This window comes from Ovis aries, chromosome 13 (assembly GCF_016772045.2).
Source record: "Ovis aries strain OAR_USU_Benz2616 breed Rambouillet chromosome 13, ARS-UI_Ramb_v3.0, whole genome shotgun sequence".
Lineage (NCBI taxonomy): Eukaryota > Metazoa > Chordata > Mammalia > Artiodactyla > Bovidae > Ovis > Ovis aries.
The window spans coordinates 66,596,256-66,617,761 of record NC_056066.1 but is presented as its reverse complement, the minus strand read 5'-3'; the positions used below and the strand labels follow the sequence as shown (position 1 = coordinate 66,617,761).

The following is a 21,506-nucleotide window of genomic DNA, read 5'->3' as shown; positions in this document are numbered from 1 at the left end:
GAAAGCTGAGCACCGAAGAATTGATGCTTTTGAACTGTGGTGCTGGGGAAGACTCTTCAGAGTCCCTTGGACTGCAAGGAGATTAAACCAGTCAATCCTCAAGGAAATCAGTACTGATTATTCATTGGAAGGACTGATGCTGAAGCTGAAGCTCCAATACTTTGGCCACCTGATGAGAAGAACTAACTCACTGCAAAAGATCCTGATGCTGGGAAAGACTGAGGGCAGGAGAAGGGGACGACAGACGATGAGATGGTTGGATAGCATGACCAACTCAATGGACATGAGTTTGAGCAAGCTCTGGGAGTTGGTGATGGACAGGGAGGCCTGGTATGCTGCAGTCCATGGGGTCAGAAAGAGTGGGTCATGACTGAGCGACTGAACTATTTTGTCAAAGAGTATTTTTCAACATTACAAATAACATTTTAAAGTCTGCAAATGTAGCACGATTTTACGATGTACTTTCCAGCACTGGAGTGCTGATTTACCTTTCACTCTCGGCTTGAATGAAGTATCTGGTGTTATGGCCTCAACACTTGCCTGTTGATGAGTCCATCAAAAACAACGAAAAGAGATGGCTTCGTGTCTGCTTTTGTCTAGGATGCACTTTATTTTCCTCAACTCAAAGGTTTTATTATTTTTAGAAGCTTTACAAACCCCTAAAGTTAGCAAAATATCTCCATTCCCAATAAAGACAAGGTTGGTAAGTGAGTTTGAGTCAGAAACATTTCTTCTACCCAGAAAACAGAGGGAACCAATGACCATGTGGAAAATGACCAAAAGGAATTCTTTGGTAACCTGGGTGAATGCCTCCTGGGAACCTACAAATTCCCCCTACAAGCTGTATCCCCACCAGCACAATGCTCTCAGGAAGAATATAAAAGTGGCTTCAAGGTGATTTTAACCTAGTAACTGCTCACCTCAAAAACATTTTAGGATACTCAAGTTTCCTAGCAGTACTGTCTAGTAAACTAGATAAGGCAAAATGCATACCTTATTGGGCAGGAAGAAACTCCACCAAGGATCAAGATAATTAAATAATGTTTTATACAGAAAAAAAAATTAAATACATGGTAGAATAAAATAACTGTTTTGAACCGTCTCCTTTTTAAAGTTTTCTTGGAAGCTTGGTAGGCTTTTAGCATCAAAAAAAAAAAAACCAACCTTAATTGATCTCCTTTAAAAAAAGTGAAAGTCGCTAGTCGTATCCAACTCTTTGCAACCCCATGGACTATTTATTCAATCCATGGAATTCTCTAGGCCAGAATACTGGAACGGGTAGCCTTTCCCTTCTCCAGGAAATCTTCCCAACCCAGGGATCAAACCCAGGTCTTCCGCATTACAGGAGGATTCTTTACCAGCTAATGCACAAGGGAAGCCCAAGAATACTGGAGTGGGTAGCCTATCCCTTCTCCAGCGGATCTTCCCGACCCAGGAATCAAACCGGGGTCTCCAGCGTGCAGGCAGATTCTTTACCAACTGAGCTATCAGGGAAGTCTTTAAAAAAAGCTTTACCTTAAAACAGTGCAAAGACACTGTTTTTGTTTGTGTGTGTGTGTTTATTTTTTGTATCATGCAAAGACATCATTACAAGTTATAATAGCTTTATTTTTTTATAAATGAAAGGAAAGTGAATTTTCATAAGAAGGTTTCCTCTGTGGGTGAATCTCTAGCTGGTTACAACCAACTCAGAGAGAGCTATCAAGGCAAACTACCCATTAGCTGTCAATTTAGAATGACTCCAGGAAGCTAGCCCCGGAGCTCCACTGATATCCTTTCAACAACCTCTTAATCTTGTTTATAACACCTGCGTTAAAGCAGCCTGACATCAATACTACTCTTTTGTCTCAGACTGAAATTACTTAGAAACTTGAGAATTCCAGTAAACATATCCAAAAACACAGAGAGACACTGGCTGAGAAACCCTATACACAAGGGAATTTGGCCACCTCTTTTAAACAAAGCTGCCTAAGTAAGCCAGGACAGGCCTCAATAGGCCAAGTTGGATATAAACCTTCCCAAGAGCTTCTCAGGAGCCACTGGGGTCAGAGAATCGCGGGGTTTAAAGAAATCATAAAGAATTCCTCCTCCAGACTTCTCACCAAGCGATTATCCAAGCTACAGAACAGTGACCATTAACTGTGTGCTTATTATATACCCAGAATTTGACATTTCATTATTTTTTCAATCCTCACACAACCCTGCCAGGTAGGTTAAGACCATTCCCCGTTTCTTCAAGTGAGGAAACCAAAGCTCGGGGGATGGCTTGCTTAACAAGCTGTTCAAGGTCAAGGAGCTGGAAAATAGTGGACACAGGATTCAAGCAGTCAGTCTAAGCCCCAAGCTCTCACTCTTGCCAGGACACCACACTCCTACCATGTGATGGGCAAATTATCCCACCTTAACTGACTTCTGCGCTTGCTACAGATCTGTGTCCCAAGGCTACTTAACCTTAAGTGAACTTTTAGCAGCTCTATCACCTCCTGTTTCAGAAACCCATGTGTGTCCTCGGCCTGTATAAAATATATAGTACATTCGAAATGATGCTGCTGCTGCTAAGTCACTTTAGTCGTCTCCGACTCTGTGCAACCCCATAGATGGCAGTCCACCAGGCTGCCCCATCCCTGGGATTCTCCAGGCAAGAACACTGGAGTGGGTTGCCATTTCCTTCTCCAATGCATAAAAGTGAAAAGTGAAAGTGAAGTCGCTCAGTTGTGTCGGACTCCTAGCGACCCCATGGACTGCAGCCTACCAGGTTCCTCCATCCATGGGATTTGCCAAAGTAGTCCAATTTATAGAGGGAGAATAGTGCAGACAGAAGAGAATGGATTCTAGTGGTCAGACACCTAACTTTGTTGTTACTAGTGTGTGACCCTGCTTGGGCAAATCACTACGTCTCATCCTTGGATAAAGCTCCCACAGCAAGGAAGTGCCTAATCCAGGAAAATAATAAATGTTTAAGGAAAAAAAATCAAATGGAAATGGAGGTGCCAGATATAACCAACACGAAATAAAAATTAACCTTGCTGTATTGTTTCTTATCTTTTGCCTATAAGGCTGGGTAAAGAGAAAACAGCAATTACAACCCAAAGTAGCATTGGTACAAATATTTGGATGGAAAAGGTCAGTTTTCATTCCAATCCCAAAGAAAGGCAATGCCAAAAAATGCTCTAACTACCGCACAATTGCACTCATCTTACACGCTAGTAAAGTAACGCTCAAAATTCTCCAAGCCAGGCTTCACAGCAATATGTGAACCGTGAACTTCCTGATGTGCAAGCTGGTTTAGAAAAGGCAGAGGAACCAGAGATCAAATTACCAACATCCACTGGATCACTGAAAAAGGAAGAGAGTTCCAAAAAAACATCTATTTCTGCTTTATTGACTATGCCAAAGCCTTTGACTGTGGATCACAATAAACTGCAGAAAATTCTGAAAGAGATGGGAATACAGACCACCTGACCTGCCTCTTGAGAAAGCTGTATGCAGGTCAGGAAGCAACAGTTAGAACTGGACATGGAACAACAGACTGGTTCCAAATAGGAAAAGGAGTACGTCAAGGCTGTATATTGTCACCCTGCTTATTTAACTTCTATGCAGAGTACATCATGAGAAACGCTGGGCTGGAAGAAACACAAGCTGGAATCAAGATTGCAGGGAGAAATATCAATAACCTCAGATATGCAGATGACACCACCGTTATGGCAGAAAGTGAAGAAGAACTAAAGAGCCTCTTGATGAAAGTAAAAGAGGAGAGTGAAAAAGTTGGCTTAAAGCTCAACATTCAGAAAACTAAGATCATGGCATCTGGTCCCATCACTTCACGGGAAATAGATGGGGAAACAGTGGAAACAGTGGCTGACTTTATTTTGGGGGGCTCCAAAGTTACTGCAGATGGTGATTGCAGCCATGAAATTAAAAGACACTTACTTACTCCTTGGAAGGAAAGTTATGACCAACCTAGATAACATATTGAAAAGCAGAGACATTCCTTTGCCAACAAAGGTCCGTCTAGTCAAGGCTATGGTTTTTCCAGTGGTCATGTATGGATATGAGAGTTGGACTATAAAGAAAGCTGAGCACCAAAGAATTGATGATTTTGAACTGTGGAGTTGGAGAAGACTCTTGAGAGTCCCTTGGACTGCAAGGAGATCCAACCTGTCCATCCTAAAGGAGATCAGTCCTGGGTGTTCATTGGAAGGACTGATGTTGAAGCTGAAACTCCAGTACTTTGGCCACCTGATGTGAAAAGCTGACTCATTTGAAAAGACCCTGATGCTGGGAAAGACTGAGGAGGAGAAGGGGATGACAGAGGATGAGATGGTTGAATGGCATCACTGACTCAATGGACATGGGTTTGGGTGGACTCCGGGAGTTGGTGATGGACAGGGAGGCCTGGGGTGCTGCGGTTCATGGGGTCGCAAAGAGTCGGACATGACTGAGCAACTGAACTGAAACAAATGATTAGTTAATCTCGTTTAGGAGTCAGAGACAGCGCTGAAATTGAAAAAAAAAAAATTCCAGCCAACTCTCAGGTTATTACAGTATTGAAATCAGACTTTTATCAAGATCATCAACTGTTAAATTTCACCCAACCCAGTGAGTCCTATGACCAGGGCCACTAACAATCACAAACTCAGCTTAATCTTCTCTCCATCAAGAAATGAGAGACAAGAAAGAGAAGGCAACTGAGAGGGTGCCAAGTCTTCACATAAAAAGATACCTGGAAGAAACCCAAATTCAGCCACCTCATCACTGATTCACTGCTTCATTCATTCACCTTCATTCTTTTTTTTCTTCAGTCAAGACACATTCACTGAGTATTTATTATACAGTAGGTACAGTATAGTCACTGCCCTAGAGGAAATCAAAGTCCAGTGGGAAGAAAGAGAGGTAATCAAGTAATTTCAATAAAGAATTGTTGGGAAAGGCAGCTTCATGCATGCAGTATTTCAAATCCCACTCAGTCACATAAAAATGGGCCTTGGGCCTGGAATACTTCTTTACAAGAGATAAGGAACCCATATGGCCTATGCCTGGTTTATCACTTTGTACGGGAATATCTTTCCCTGTCTGAGGCTCAGCAAGTGTTCCTTTGTTCTGCTTAAGTATGTCTGTCAACAGCCCTGAGTCATACCACAACTTTCAGGTCTGGGTCCTTCTGCTGCTATAAGAAAGAGGGGTGCACACAGGCCAGCCGTCCATCACTGGAGCGGGGAGGGCCCTGCTAGCCACCAGGGACTGGCACACACTACTGGAGCTGACCTTTCTCTGTCTCTTCTCTTTGTGAGCAAAGCATTGTTCCATCCAGCGCTTGCCTATGTTGTGCTTTCCTTGGCAGCTCCAATACCAAGATGCCAGGGCAGCATTTGAAGTCTTCCCCGGGGACTGGTAACTGACGCACGGTGTTCGGCTGCCCTGGATTTGATAACCAGTGCGTGGCGCTCTACTGGACAAGAATGATACACGTGGCAGAGCACAGGTCCAAGGCAGGGTGATGGCAGCATTCTGCTGCATTCTCTTTAGGGTGTTTCTTTTTTTAAGCTACCTTCATCCAGCTTCTGGTGGCTCAGAGGTTAAAGCGTCTGCCTCCAATGAGGGAGACCTGGGTTCGATCCCTGGGTTGGGAAGATCCCCTGGAGAAGGAAATGGCAACCCACTCCAATATTCTTGTCTGGAGAATCCCATGGACGGAGGAGCCTGGTAGGCTACAGTCCATGGGGTCGCAAAGAGTCGGACACGACTGAGCGACTTCACCTTCACCTTCATCCATGGAAGCCCTCAATTAGGAAAAAGATTCTACCACCTACTTCTTGGGTATCTTTGAGCAAGTTACTAAACCTGTGTGAACTTTCTTTCCTCACCTATGTAACAGAAATAAGAATACTGTCTTCCTGGACTTGCCTTTAGGATGTGACAAATCAAACAGCTCAATGCCTGGCTCTTCAGTACCTTGTGGTTCCCAACCTTCTATTTTGTTCTTTTGCCTTGGTGACACAGGAAGGAGAAAACACATATTCTTTTATTTCATTGAAAGTATGACAATTTCTACAAGCTCCTCTATGAGCTGTTTTTCATTTGCTTCAAATCAGGAACATACTAACCCTTTAGGTGACCCCCTTCTCCGACAAACACAAAGATAATCTGTCAATTGAAGGCAAATCTACCTCTAATGTAGAGGCAATACTTCCAGACCAGCAGCACATCTACCTCCTGATATTATCCTGTTAGATTTGGTGGCAAGCTCCTAAAAAAAAGGTATACTCCCCATACTCAGTAATCAAAGTGCCTCCACCTCACACAAAATGAACCACAGCTAAAAACTGCTTTTTTTTTTTCAATTAAAATAAGAATTAATCAACATCTTGCCAACAGCACAACTAGAATATGGAGCCCAATATCAGACTGTTAACCAGTCTCCATCTTGCTCTAATGGTGGTTCTAAGCACACAGAAAAGGTAGGGGGGAAAATTACTCATTTAAACAAAATGTTTAAACCTCTAGTTATGGGGCAGGCACCAAGAAGATGGAAATCTTCATTATGGAATCCGACCACTCATACAAGTCACATCAGCCAGAAGGCAGACACCATCTCTTTTCCCCCCACTGAGCCTTCTGTGTCCTTTTAAGTTCTGTGGGGATGGAAGAATAAATCTTTGGAAAAAGAAAAAAATGAGGGACAAGAATCAGAATTTCTGTCTCCTTAAGTTCATTATGCTGAATGAGGTATAAGGATCCCCAGTGAGAAGCCAGAAAGATAATATTCAGGGACTACATTGGCAGGCTAAGCAGCCTGAGGGCCTTTGAAACTCTCAAGTCTTATAAAAACTGCCCAGCTCGGGTGGTGCTTAAGCAACTCTTTTTGTTTGCAGAAAAGTGCTGTCATCAGTGGTAAGAGATGCACAGAAAATTAGATGGTGCCCACCAACAGCACCTCTGGTCAGAAGGAAATCTGTTCCTCTGCAGATAGGCCTGTACCACTGCTAATTTGTGTTATCTCTGCCCGTTCAGATCTCTACGTGCTAACTCAGGGAAAAAAGTCCCTGCCAACTAACTGTGACAAGTCTGATGGCAGAACTCCCACTGGAAGAATCAGCAGAGATGGTAAAGGCAGGCAATTATTCCCTCTCGTTAGAGAGAGTTCTTTTCAAGTTGTTGTGTTTTCAGTTTTGTTTTTTGGGGTTTTTTTTAAATTTTGAAAACAAAGAGTAGCCATTTACAATGACTGTTCACAGCAGTCACTCATAAAACTGGCAGAAACTGAAATTCCCCTCAAGCCAACTGAAAAAGATGTCCTGGAAGTAACCAGAAAGGCGGTGCCCCTTTAATTACTCACTGTAATGTAAAACCAGACATGGAGAGGATGGTCACAGCAGAGCAGATCTGGGCAAAACAGTGGCGATATTTAATCATCAGTCCAGACCATCTGCAACTGTTTTGCAGAGGCACATAAAGCTTATGGATTCCAAAGCTTCCTACAAGTTACCAGGTGCTGAGGGTCACTTGCATTGTCCTCAGGTCCACCAGAGGCTGCTTTCTTCATTCTCTCCAGGCCAGGGTGCTCAACACAAGGCACCATGCCCACATTTTCCCTGCCAAGCCTGGCACTAGGAAAAGTGCTGCTTCTTGATTAAGCCAGAACACAGATTAAATGTTTAGAATTGGGAGATTCTGAAAACAACCTAGGCGGGAAAGCAATTATTCTAGGGACAGCACAGCTTCAGCTGCGGCCCTCTGCAGCACAAAGGTGAATTCCACCCTCTTTGAACAATGAAGCCAGCCAGATTGCTCCCCAACAATCCAGCCTCCATTCCACAGATGTAGTGGTCTTTTAAAACATAATCATATTGTGTCACTCCACAGCTTCAATCCCTCAATCGCGTCCCGATGTACTGACAATAACATCTGAACATTTTAGGGTTTCCCATCCTCCCCAGGAGAACTGCTTTTGAACTGTGGTGTTGGAGAAGCCTCTTGGACTGCAAGGAGATCAAACCAGTCAATCCTGAAGGAAATCAGTCCTGAATATTCATTGGAAGGACTGACGCTGAAGCTGAAACTCCAATATTTTGGCCACCTGATGCGAAGAGCAGACTCCTTGGAAAAGACCCTGATGCTGGGAAAGACTGAGGGCAGGAGGAGAAAGGGATGACAGAGGATGAGATGGTTGGATGGTGTCACTGACTCGATGGATGTGAATTTGAGCAAGCTCCGGGAGTTGGTGATGGACAGGAAGGCCTGGTGTGCTGCAGTCCATGGAGTCACAAAAAGTCTGGCAGGACTGAGCGAACGAACTGAACTGATCCTCCCCAGAGCAGACCGCTCCGTCCTTACCCTCCTCACTCACCACGCTCTACCTATACTGCCTCGAACATGACAAGCTTGTTCCCACCTTAGGGCTTTTGCAGTGGTTTTCCCCTTGGCTTACGTTGCTGTTCCCACAGCTCGTCATGTGGTTGGATCCTGCTCGTTATTCATTATCAGCCTCAACGTTATCTCCTGAGAGAGCCCTTCTGGAACTTAGGATAGTACCCCATCACTCCATTTCATCAGCCCTTTTCTCTCTTCATATCCCTATTTAAAGTTATCTCGTTTTTATTTCTCTAGCATTATTTGTTTGCATGTTTAGGTGCTCTTATTTATATTTGTTTTTCTTTATTTTCTGTCTTGGTTCCCTGGGTACAAGTTCTCTAATGACTAGGGACTGCAACTGTCTCGTGTATCACTCTATTCCTGGTGTCTACAAAAACACCCTGCGTTTAGTAGGCATTTCATAACTGTGTTGAATAATTCAAAGATGAAAGGCTCAATACGGATTACCAATTCGAACAAAATTTAGGTATTAAATCACTTCAGTCGTGTCCGACTCTTTGTGACCCTATGGACTGTAGCCTGCCAGGCTCCTCTGTCCATGGGATTCTCTAGGCAAGAATATTGGAGTAGGTTGCCATTTCCTCCTCCAGGGGATCTTCCTGACCCAGGGACCAAACCTGAGTCTCTTGCATCTCTTATGTTGGCAGGCAAGTTCTTTACCACTAGCGCCATCTGGGAAGCCCCAATGAAATTTACCAGCCTTCAAAAATCTGGATTGGCTCACAGCCTGACTGTGAACATGTGTCATAATACCCTAAAAACATACGACACACCACCGGCAGAGGGCTGATGGACTGTTAATGGTTAAGTCTATTGAAGATTCCAAAAGTGATTCTAAACTTAGTTGCTCTTAACTGGAGCAGGGGTGTCAAATAAAAATGTAATCAATCCTCAATATTATGTACTAACAGAATGAGCCCATGAATTATGTCAAAGTGTTCAATAATTGATCACACCTGTCTTTGGAATACAGTCAGACACAGTCAGAGAGAAGCATCATAAAGAGTGCTCTATTTCAAATCCTTCTCAGTTCAGTTCCTGACTCTGGACACTGACGGGTGCTTGAAGGAAAGTCTGAGGAGCCAAAGCAGACAATCTGCTTACAGGCAACTGACCATGTAAAATGAGTTACGAGATGAAACTGCGCCGCGGCAGTCTTACTAGACCTTTCACTGAACTCACTAGGAAGGTAATCCAGTTTCTATTTACCAACCCACACTGGAGCTGGGATTCCAAAGTTTAGGCCAACAGGCTCCGGGAACTCTGTGGAAAAGAAAATGTTCTTTAACTATTCAGCTGAAATACTAGAATCAAATGGCTGGTCTTGGAGAAGGTTAAGAGAATTCCTGCTGTATCTCCTCCTGATTCCATTTTCCCTACAGCTGTACAAGACTCAGACCAAAACCAATTACTTCCTTCAGGAACATTAAGGGGAAAAAAGAAAAAGAAAGGAGTAATTTGTAAATGAGATTCCTGGCACTAGAAAAGAGGAAAGCTGAGATATCTTAGTAATATTAGAGAGACATGGGGAAAAGAATTACTGTGTAGATGATATAATTCTTGATATCAGTGGCGGCTAACTGTGGTAGAATAGGGTTATACTTTAATCTATTGAGAACAGTTCTACATGTTGGCATGTGTGGGTGATAAACTGTTCTCATTTCCTTTTATAGCATTCTAAACCTTAATCTCCAAGGGACTGGTGACCTTGGGAATTCTAAGGCAGCTTTGCAGAATTCGAGAAGAACATTTTTGCCTTCTGCTATACCATCGGTGTTGTTTATAATTATATCAATAATAAAATTAACAGCTAGCATGTACTGGACACTTACCATATGTCAGGCACTATACCACTTAGCACTTCCCACACTGTCTCATTTGATCCTGTATCTTCAAAAAAGATGGTAAAGTGGAGCTTTTTTAAAAGACGGTGGGGCAGAGACAGACTCTATTATACAATCTATATTTTAAAGATGAAGACCTGAGGCTTAACGATATTAATTAAAGTCAAGTAGCAGAGGTGGAATTCAAACACAGGCAGTCTGTCTAACCCAGAGTGAAGGTTCACCCACTACACTAAACATTAAAAGATGTCTAAAATGAGCACATTCAGAAGGGCATGTGTTTGAACTATTTTCTCCAACAGAGCTATTCTGAACCATCCACAATCTCCAAAGCAGTCATTTTCACGTGTGACAACTTCTCTACTGGGGTCTTATAAATGCAATCCCCCAATTTAAACAGTGACATCTAGTGAAAGACTGCAGAAAGCTATGGCTTCCTTAAGTTCACCTCCAAAATTAGGCATCTCAATAAGACCTATCTCCAAGGAAGTGGAAATAGGTAGGGACAGTGGCTATGATCAGGGTGGGCTCATGGAGGAAATAAACCAATATTTATCATGCCAGTATAAGATCTACTAGAAAACTACTTATTTGACACAGTCCCAAGAGTGTAAACTAAGATGGTGGTGACTGAAATAGAAAGGATAAAGAGAAGGCTCCTAAAGAAGCCACAACTCCCTTGCAAAGCCTTTCCAACTTCCCAAGGGCAGGACTGCTCCTGCCTCTTTGCCCGACTTCCTGATCACTCAGTGGCACTGTGTACTGTTTGCTATTGTTCAGGTATTCAGTCATGTCCAATTCCCTGTGACCCCACAGACTGCAGCCCACCAGACACCTCTGTTATCAATTCTCAAATCTGTGAGGCGCTTCCCTTTCGACGGTAAGCTCCATGACAGCCAGAACGGGGGCTTAAGCATTTTTAGATCCTAGCACTCTCCTGACTCCTGAGAGAGGAGCTAGCCCTCCACTTGAAACTTCGTATCTTCCATACAGAAAAGAACCTTGTCTTTCATCTTTGAGAAACAGGTCCAGGGTTTTTCTCAAGTCAGCCGGAGGCAGCTATACCCTTGACTGAAGTGCAGAACCGGGGGTAGGTGATAAGTGGGCTGGTGGAGAGACGCAGGGGATTATGTGATACCAGAGCATCTGGTTAGAAGGTTCAGTAGACACTTGAAAGCTAAATCAGGGCTAGTGCGCCAAGAGTTTATATAAAGCTGCTGAAGGACAAAAGGATGGATGAGTTCCTCTAAGCTGAGGAACCGGGTTACAGAATCAAATTCTAGTGAAGAGTCAAGAATAATGAGGCTCTAGAAGTTATCACACTAAGTGAAGCAAGTCAGAAGGGGAAAGATAAATACCACATGACACCACTTATATGTGGAATCTCAAATACGATACAAATGGACTATTTACAAAACAGACTCACAGACAGAGAAAACAAATTTAAGGGTTACCAAAGGGGAAAGGGGGTGGGAAGGGATAAATTAGAAGTCTGGGATTAGCAGATACAAACTACTATACATAAAATAGATAGACAACAAGGTTCTACTGTATAGCACAGGGAACTGTATTCAGGGTCCTATAATAAACCATGATGGAAAATATATACATGTACATATACACATGTTTTAACTGAATCACTTTGCTGTAAACCAGGAACTAAAACAATATTGTAAATCCACAATACTTCAATAAAAAGTTAATTAAAAAAGAAAGCATTTACAATATATGTTAGAAAACAAAACAAACAAAACTGGTGACATTTAAGACTATAAGTTTGTTATCAGTATATCAGTTAATTTCCTGATTTTGACCACTGTACTCTGGTTATGTAACTTTAAGGGAAGCTATTTGAGGAGCATATGGGAACTCTCCATACTATTTTTGCAAAACTTCTGTAAGTTTAAAGTTAGATCAAAATTAAAAGGTTTTTTTTTTTTTTTTTTTTTTTTAAGGAATGTAGGTCTTGTAGCAAGAGGAGCAAGACATGATAAGGAAGCAGAGGACAATTTAGTAACTGAAGTAATGGATTTGAAGCAAACTTTCTTGAAGTCTAACATGAAAGCAAAGAGATACAAGCCAGCCAGCAGACAAGATATTAGAACAAAAGCTTTCCAAAAGGCATATGTAAAGCCACGTACTAGTTCATTCACTCAATCATTAGACAATCATTTATTAGGTGTCAGTTATGAGTGAGACACTCCGGTGCTGGTCCCTGCCTCTCAGTTCACTGCCCAGTGCAAGGAGGCATATAAAAACAATGTATTTTACGAGTATAAAAGGAACTCACCAGGGGAAAGAGAGAAGGTAAGATCACAAAGGGAAGGAGGGAACATTAAAAAAAAAGTGACCCAGAAGATGAAACAGAAAACACCCTGAAATGGGAACATCAATACGAACAGCAATTTGTTATTTATAGTCCCACTAACAATGAGTAACTTTGAAAAGCACTAGTCTAAACTGTCATGCAAAAGGAGCCTATTTCATGATGCTGTAAGAGACATCACGATTAGGATAATATTCTCAGAGTTCTTGGGTAAAACGGGGCTACCAAAGAAAAGATATATCTGAGCACAGTGTCCAGTCTTCCGAAAATTTTTCATCAACAAAAAACACAACAGAAAAGCACAGTTATAAACCACAACTCTAGGAAAAAGAAGCAGATGATAAGAAGTACAAATGATAAGCAAAGGGAAAAGATGCTTATTAAAGCAAATGAACTAACACTTTATATACTTACTAGATTAATGAGAAAAAAATAAATTATGACAACTGGTGGGCTGCCGTCTATGGGGTCGCACAGAGTCGGACACGACTGAAGCGACTTAGCGGCGACAGCAGCCGCAGTAGTATCATCAGGATTGCAGGAAAACTGGAACACACACCACTGTTAGCCCTGTCAGCTGATAAGGGATTAATCCCACGTGAGCACTGTGCACTGCTTGACACCTGCAGCTGAGACAAACTCCCGCCACTCCCCTTCACTCGCTCAACGCTCCGTGCATTTCACTCAGGGCTTCTGTACTCCCTAATCGTAGTCAAGAATGACTCCTTAGCCCCCTTCATTACCCACAGAACTTCTATTCATTCATCAGGGCTGAGATTCCAATATCTTCTCCTTTTCCTCAACAACCAAACCAAATCCATTTCCAGCATCCCCTCTCCAGGCATATCCAATCATTTGATAATTACTACAGCAGATGTGAGGGGGAAATGCTACCTGAATAAAGAAGTTCACAGCAATATTATCTCCAAGAACAAAACCTGGAAACTACCTAAGTACTCGATTATAGAAGAACAATTTAGGAGAAAATGGTTGGCCTATGACTTGAGCTGAAAAAGAAAAAAAGGTTTGCAGACATTAAAAATAACATGCAGAAACACAAAATATTTCTGGCAATGTTAAAACATAGAACACAAAACAGTATATATACAATGGCTATAGTCATAAAAAACACAAAAGTCCTCTGGGAATATGAAAATATTTATAGGATTAGGGGTAATCGTTTCCTTTTTCTTGAACACTTTCTTTTAATACTACTCCTGTCAAATTACTGTCATTAAAATTTTTCATTTCAAAAGAAAGAAATAAGAAGGGTAAAGGAGAAAGACTCTAGATTCCAACAAGCCATTGCAATCTCAGGAACTCTTCTATTACTGACTGATAAGTAACAAGAGGAGTGGGTGTCTGCAATATTGTCAAAACCAAGGGTCCTCGACCCCAATCTGCCTCAAAGAGAACACTCTCATGTCACAAAGCGAGTCATTCCCACTGAGCCAAACTGCACTAAATGAGAATTCTTTATTGGAAAACTTCAGAGGTGAGAACTTTTTCCAGACATCTGTGGAATTAGTATTAATGAGAATGCCCCGGAGTTCATACACGCGTCTATGCAGCAGAAACTTCTCAGCCAAGGAACTGCTGGGCACACTTCTTGATGAGATGTCTAAGCCTGAAGGCATCAAAAAAGTACATTTCCATATTGGGAACATAACTAGTTTCCTCTTTAAGACTTTTTCCACCACCTCCTGTCCACATTGTAATTCTCCTGTCTTCTCAAATGAATAGTTAACATATGTCAAGGATATAAGGCATATACTGAGGCGCTTGCTGCCTAACTCTATTATTAGAAGAACCAATCTCAGTAGAAAATTGCAATCTTCCCACCAAGCTGCCCCAAAAGTGAGACTTTGTAAGCACTCAAAAAACGTCAAATACTTTTAATAAACATCTTGACATTACAGATTTTCTTTATTTACCTTAGTCTTTGAATTTTAGGAAAGGAAAGAACAAGAAGTCATAGAGCTCAATCTCACTGTATATTAATCGTGATTTTTTTAAAAAAATGATGTACAGAGAAGGGAAGGGACTTATCCTGAGTCATCCAGATAAATGATGATAAAGGTAGGATTAAAACTCAAGTCTCCCAGATTTTCAGCCCCAATTCATCCTTCTACATCAAGCTTTTTTTTTAATCCCTTGAAATCTCTGGAGCTCTTGGCCTAAATAATTAGTTATCACAGAATTTTAAAGCTAGAAGGGAGCTCAGAGGAACTTACTTAATCTTCCCTCATTAGTCATATGAGGAAACTGAGGCCCAGAAAGATTAACTGATTTGTTCTCACTATCTTAGATGGCAGGGGGAAAAGCATAGTTTGCTTACACTCAAAATACTGCAAACTAATGGCCATGAAAAGGGAGGTGAAATGTCTCAGTTGGAGAAAATTTTAAGACGAATGTAGATCATTCTAGGCCAGGGGGTCTCAAAGTGGGGTCCCTGGACCCGCAGCTTAAGCATCACCTGGCATCTTGTTAGAAATGCAAATTCTAAGTCTCATGGGAGACTTACTGAATCAAACTCTGGGGGTGGGGATGTTCAAATCAGAGCGCTTTGTCCCTGAGAAATGAATGCTAGTGGCCAAGCTCAGTCTACTTTGTAAATGACAACTAACATCAAAAGCACTTAAGATTCGTGCATTCGTCTGTACATGTACCATAGTTCAATTTTTAAAGTTTTTTAAAATTGGAAAACTAGATTTGGGTATTCAATTGGTTCCAGTTCTAGCTCTGCTCCTTACTGACTGTTTCATCATGGGCAGGTAACTGACCCCTCCAGCTTGAGTTTCCTTTTCTATAAAACGGGCATGCCATCTACCTCAAAGAGCATGTTGAGAATTAATGTAAGGACGTTATCTAAAAGCACATTAGTTCAGCCCAGCACAGTGGGTAGGAGCTCCAGCTCTGGGGCAGGCACTTTTCTGTACCTCAGTTCTCTCATTTGTATAGCAGAGATTTTAAACAGTCCTCCACATAGGGTTGTTATATTTAGAGATAGGATGCAAGCATGCGATCCATCTTTCATGTCTATAAAAACTTCCTGCTTTCAAAGAGCTTTTGCAGCCATTAACTTGGGTGATCCTCATGACTTTCCACAAGAGGATGGGTGCGTCTGATTTATCATGGACTGGATTCTAGACTGTACCATCTTTTAGAAACAGGAGGAGTGGACACCGATCTTACAGAAAGAAAACTGCATCAACAGTGCCATGTAGAGAATGAACAGAGCTGGAAATAAGATCAGGATTCTGGTTTTGACTCTTGCCACTACCTTGGCCCACAACCTTTGGGAAGTCCCTTTACCAAAATGGGGTTCACTTTTCATTTGTAAATATGGGGGCTGAATGAGGGGGGTCTGTAACATTTCTCAAAATGGAATTCAAACTCCTTATTATGGCCCACAGCAAGGCCTCCACAGCTGGTCATCTGCCTACATCTCCAATTTCATCACTTTTCAATCCCCTGCTCATTTACCAAGTTCCAGCTACATCAGTCCTCTTTCTGATCCTCGAACAGGCTGCACCACCTTCTACTTCAGAGTCTATGTACTTGCTATTCCCTCTGTTTTGATTATTCTGTGCTTTTCACATGATTGGTTCCTTCTCAACCATCTTATCATGTCCACTCTTCAAAGTCTTTCCCAGACCATATTATCTAAAAATAATAGGTCCTGTCTCCCACTTCCATGGGTTATTTTCTTTAATGGTGCTGTCCGGGGCTTCCCTGGTGGTCCAGTGGTTAAGACTCTGCACTTCCACTGCAGAGGGTGCCGGTTCAATCTCTAGTCGGGCATCTCTAAGATTCCACATGCTGTGCAGTGCAGCCCAACAATTAAAAAAAAAAAAAAGACAAAAAAACCAGCGCTGCCCAACAAAAATATATTGAAAGCCACAAGATGTATATATAACTTTATGCATATATAACTTTAAATTTTCTAGTAGCCACATTTTAAATTTAAAAACATTTTAAATGTCTTTAAGACAATACTAGTTTTAATAATTTTCTTTAAGTCAATATACCCTAAGCATCATTTCAGCCTGGAATCAATATAAAAATTAATATACTTTGGTCACCTTTTCATCACTTCCTTCACACTAAATCTTGAAAATCCACTGTATACTTTACATGGGTAGCAGACCTCAACTCAAACTAGCCACACTTCAAGAGTTCACTATAACATGTGACCAGTGGCTACATCAGACAGCCCAGTTCCATAGTACATCCTGCGTATCCTTCAAAGCACTTATCATGACCTGAATTTCTCATTTATTTACTCTTATCTTGCTACTTCCCCACCAGATTATAATTCCACAAAGCAAGAACCTTGTCTGTTTTGTTCAATGCTGTCTATCAGTGGATACAGTGCCTTGCAAGTACATACTCAATAAATATTTGTTGAGCAAATAAATGAACGTTTTCAAGCTTTAATGTTCTATGAGTGCTCTGCCGCCTTAGTTGTGTCCAACTCTTTGGAACCCATGGACTGCAGCCCACCAGGCTCCTCTGTCCATGGGATTATCCCAGCAAGAATACTGGAATGAGTTGTCATTTCCTCTTCCAGGGGATCTTCCAGACCCAGGGATTAAACCTGAGTCTCCTGTGTCTTCTGCATTGGCAGGCACATTCTTTACCACCTGAGCCATTTGGGAAGCCCATTTTATGAAGAGTGTGCTCATGTGTAGGCCAAACAGGCATCAAAGTGAAAGTGTTAGTCGCTCAGTCATGTCCAACTCTTTGGGACTCAGGGGACTGCCTTAGTTGTGTCCAACTCTTTGGAACCCACGGACTGCAGCCCACCAGGCTTCTCTGCCCATGGGATTCTCCAGGCAAGAATACTGGAATGAGTTGCCATTCCTTTCTCTAGAGGATCTTCCCGACCCAGGGATTGAACCCAGTTCTCCGGCATTGCAGGCAGATTCTTTACCGTCTGAGCCACCAGAGATATAACCACTCATTCAACCCACCTATCTCCGTTCTTCTTTCACACCAAATAACTGTCTTAAAAAGGAAATCACTTGGCACTTGGCTACATACTTCCCATTGCTTACAAGTTCTTTCCCATGATGTCCAGAGTCTCCAAGGTCAATTCTAGGTACAATATATTGGCTGAGGGAATTGCATGAATATAATTGCTAACATTCTTAACGTTTATTCTTTGACAAGCGTTGCTCCAAACACTTCACATTTCACAACAGCCTTATATGATAGGTACTTTCATTGCCCTCACTTACAAGATAAGGAAACCAAGGCAGAGAGAAGTTAAATATTTTGTTCCAGGTCACAGCAGTCAGGGAGCAGCAAAACAAGAGAGGCCAAGCAACAGAGCTCCAGACACATGGCTCTTAGTCCCCTATTCTCTACTGCAGAGCTGTCCAAGGAAAATGAGAAGCCAGCTATATATGTAATTTTAGTAGCCACACTAAAAGGCCAGTAGCAACATTTTAAAGTCAACAGAAATAGGTAAATTTTATTTTGAATATATTTTATTTTGCCCATTACCCATATATGATTATTTAATCAGTATGATCAATAATCAAAGTAATTAATATGATCATGTAATCAATATTAAAATTTTACTTTTTTATACTGATTATTCTAAGCGTCAGTCAGTTCAGTTCAGTTCAGTTCAGTCACTCAGTCATGTCCGACTCTTTGTGACCCCATGAATTGCTGCATGCCAGGCCTCCCTGTTCATCACCAACTCCTGGAGTTTACCCAAACTCATGTCCATCGAGTTGGTGATGCCACCCAACCATCTCATCCTCTGTCATCCCCTTCTCCTCCTGCCTTCAATCTTTCCCAGCATCAGGGTCTTTTCAAATGAGTCAACTCTTCACATCAGGTGGCCAAAGTACTGGAGTTTCAGCTTCAACATCAGTCCTTCCAATGAACAACCAGGACTGATCTCCTTTAGAATGGACTGGTCGGATCTCCTTGCAGTCCAAGGGACTCTCAAGAGTCTTCTCCAACACCACAGTTCAAAAGCATCAATTTTTCAGCACTCAGCTTTCTTCACAGTCCAACTCTCACATCCATACATGACCACTGGAAAAACCATAGACTTGACTAGACAGACCTTTGTTGGCAAAGTAATGTCTCTGCTTTTTAATATGCTATCAATGTTAGTCATAACTTTCCTTCCAAGGAGTAAGCGTCTTTTAATTTCATGGCTGCAGTCACCATCTGCAGTGATTTTGGAGCCCCCCCAAAAATAAAGTCTGACACTGTTTCCCCATCTATTTGCCATGAAGTGATGGGACCAGATGCCATGATCTTAGTTTTCTGAATGTTGAGCTTTAAGCCAACTTTTCCACTCTCCTCTTTCACTTTCATCAAGAGGCTTTTTAGTTCCTCTTCACTTTCTGCCATAAGGGTGGTTATCATCTGCATGTCTGAGGTTATTGATATTTCTCCCAGCACAATAAACTGTGGAAAATTCTGAAAGAGATGGGAATACAGACCACCTGACCTGCCTCTTCAGAAACCTATATGCAGGTCAGGAAGCAAAAGTTAGAACTGGACATGGAACAACAGACTGGTTCCAAATAGGAAAAGGAGTACATCAAGGCTGTATATTGTCACCCTGCTTATTTAACTTCTATGCAGAGTACATCATGAGAAACGCTGGGCTGGAAGAAGCACAAGCTGGAATCAAGATTGCCAGGAGAAATATCAATAACCTCAGATATGCAGATGACACCACCCTTATGGCAGAAAGTGTAATTTAACACAATTCAGACTAGTCCCATTTCAAGTGTTCAACAGCTGTATGTGGCTAGTGGCTACCATACTGGACATTTAAGAAGACCAAAGAAAGGTAAAATGGTTGAGCTGGGAGCCGAAAGACCTCATCTCTAATCAAAGCTCTTACTGAGTGACTTTGGAAAAGTCTTTTTTACGCTCTGGGTCAGTTTCCCCACATGTATTCTGAGCAAATGGGACAAGAGTCCTAGGGATCCAGCACATGTGAGAAAGTCAAACATCTGCCAACAACTGCAATTAACATGTGTCCAACTTTCTGCACTTTAAAATTAGCTTTCACATTCATTGATTAACACAGTCCTCAAACTAGCCTAATAGGTAGCTATTACTGTCTCTGTTTTATACATACAGAAGTTGAGGCTCCAAGAAGACAATAGAACTTGTCCCAAAGCCACAGAGCCGATCAGTAGAGAAGCTGATACTCAAATGCAAGAAAGTGCTCTCCCACCACGATCCTCAACTCAGTGACTTGAAGCAGAGAATTAAAGGGGAATGGTTGTGAAGATAGTCTGGGGCCTTCAGAAAAGTGAAAGGGAGTCAAGTCTCAGGGTTGGGTGAGAAGAGGCCCAGACGAAGTTAAAAAGAGGTCCGGGCCTTGAGGATCGTAATTAATTGAAAGAACCCAGGAGAAATTCGAGGAAGGGACCTGGTTGACAAGAGAAATGAGAGGACCCAGGCCCAGGGAAGAGATGGGAGAGAGTGATATGAAGGAACTCTGGTCCTGCGATTCCTGCCTGGGTGAGAGGACGGTCCCCCCAGCCCTCCTCGACCGTCATACCTGGTAGCTCAGAAGTTCCCCAACGTCCATGGTTGCAGTCTCAGTCAACACTGGCTACTCGGATTCCCTCCACTCACGACCAAACCGCGGCCCCCAAAGCGGCAGCTCCAGCCACACTGCCGTAAAGCGCCTGGAGCAGGGGCCGCAGAGCCAATGAAGCAAAAGTGCGCGCGACACGCAAGCCGGCCACACTGCAGTAAAATGCAGCGATACTGCAAAGCGCCCTGCTTTTAACAGCACTACTTCCGCCCGGAACCTGAAGGGGGCGGGGAAAGGGGCGGAGACTTGAAGGGGGCGGTGCGTTAAAGGAAAAGAGTAAAGAAACCAAGATTTATTGCGCGCCCCCTACGTGCTGGGCGGAGTGCAGGGCAGGACGCACGGTGTTTCCCTTGTCCTCTCTTAATCCATTCAGTGACCTAGGCAGTTTTATTCCTCGTTTTATTCTCAGTTCCAATAGAAAACTGAGGCATTGAACTGCGCTCTCCAGTACTATACCTACTAACCACCTGTGTTTACTGAGGGCTTGAACTATGGCTAGTCTGAATTAAAATATGCTTTAAGTGTAAAGAAAATACCCATCTGATTTCTAAGACTTGTGTTGATTACATGTTGAAGTTATACTTAGGGTCAAATAAAATATAAAATTTAATTTCACTTTGCTGTTTACTTCACCATTTCTATTTACTTTTTAAAATGTGATTAGTAGAAAATGTAAAGTACTCGTGTGGCTCTCTTTGTAGCTTCCACTCCATTTGTGTTGGACAGCACTGGCTCAGAAAGTGTAGTGTCCAAGACAATTGTTAGTACCTGTGAAACAGTTGGTGATGACATTTCCTTCTCTGGGCTTCTGTTTATTCATCTATGCAAAGGCCAGTGGAACTGGATAATCCTGTTTCTACTCAAGTCGTGTAAATAGGTTTTCTGTAGGTGAAAGTTGCCCATCATTGGAAAAGAACTATTCAAAGAGTGCATCTGAGCTCCTGGGATTTAAATGTTTCTGTCTTCAAAGAGAGCTAAGCCTCTCTACTAGTTCCCTTGGCGATTAGTCTGGTGTTTTTCATGTTCATGCTGTCTGTTTTAGTCCTTTCAAGCTGCTATGAAAAAAAAAATACACTGACTGGCTTATAAACAACAGAAATTTATTTCCCACAACTCCGGGGGCTGAGAAGTCCTAGATCAAGGCACTAGCAGTTTCTTCGTCTGGTGAGGGCCTGCTTCATGATTCACAGAAGTCCCTTCTTACTGTATCTTCACATGGCAGAGGCAGGTGAGGGTTTTTTTTCCCACCTCTTTTACAAAACTAATCAGGAGGGCTCCACTCTTTTGATCTAATCAGTTCGTCAAAGCCTTACTTCCTAATACCATCATCTTGGAGTTAAAATGTCAAATTATGGGTTTTGGGGAGATACAA

General features: G+C 42.2%; 1 protein-coding gene across 2 annotated transcripts in view; it reads right to left on the bottom strand.

The window, feature by feature from the left end:
* CTNNBL1 (catenin beta like 1) overlaps positions 1–20,213 on the bottom strand; it is a 162,788-nt gene extending 142,575 nt beyond the window's left edge. For both annotated transcript variants that reach the window (XM_027977186.3, XM_004014562.6), the window contains exon 1: positions 20,096–20,213. In XM_027977186.3, coding sequence (XP_027832987.1) covers positions 20,096–20,125 — 30 coding nt within the window. In that variant the 5' untranslated portion in view covers positions 20,126–20,213. The remainder of the gene's footprint in view (positions 1–20,095) is intronic.
* Between the last annotated feature and the right edge of the window lie 1,293 nt (positions 20,214–21,506).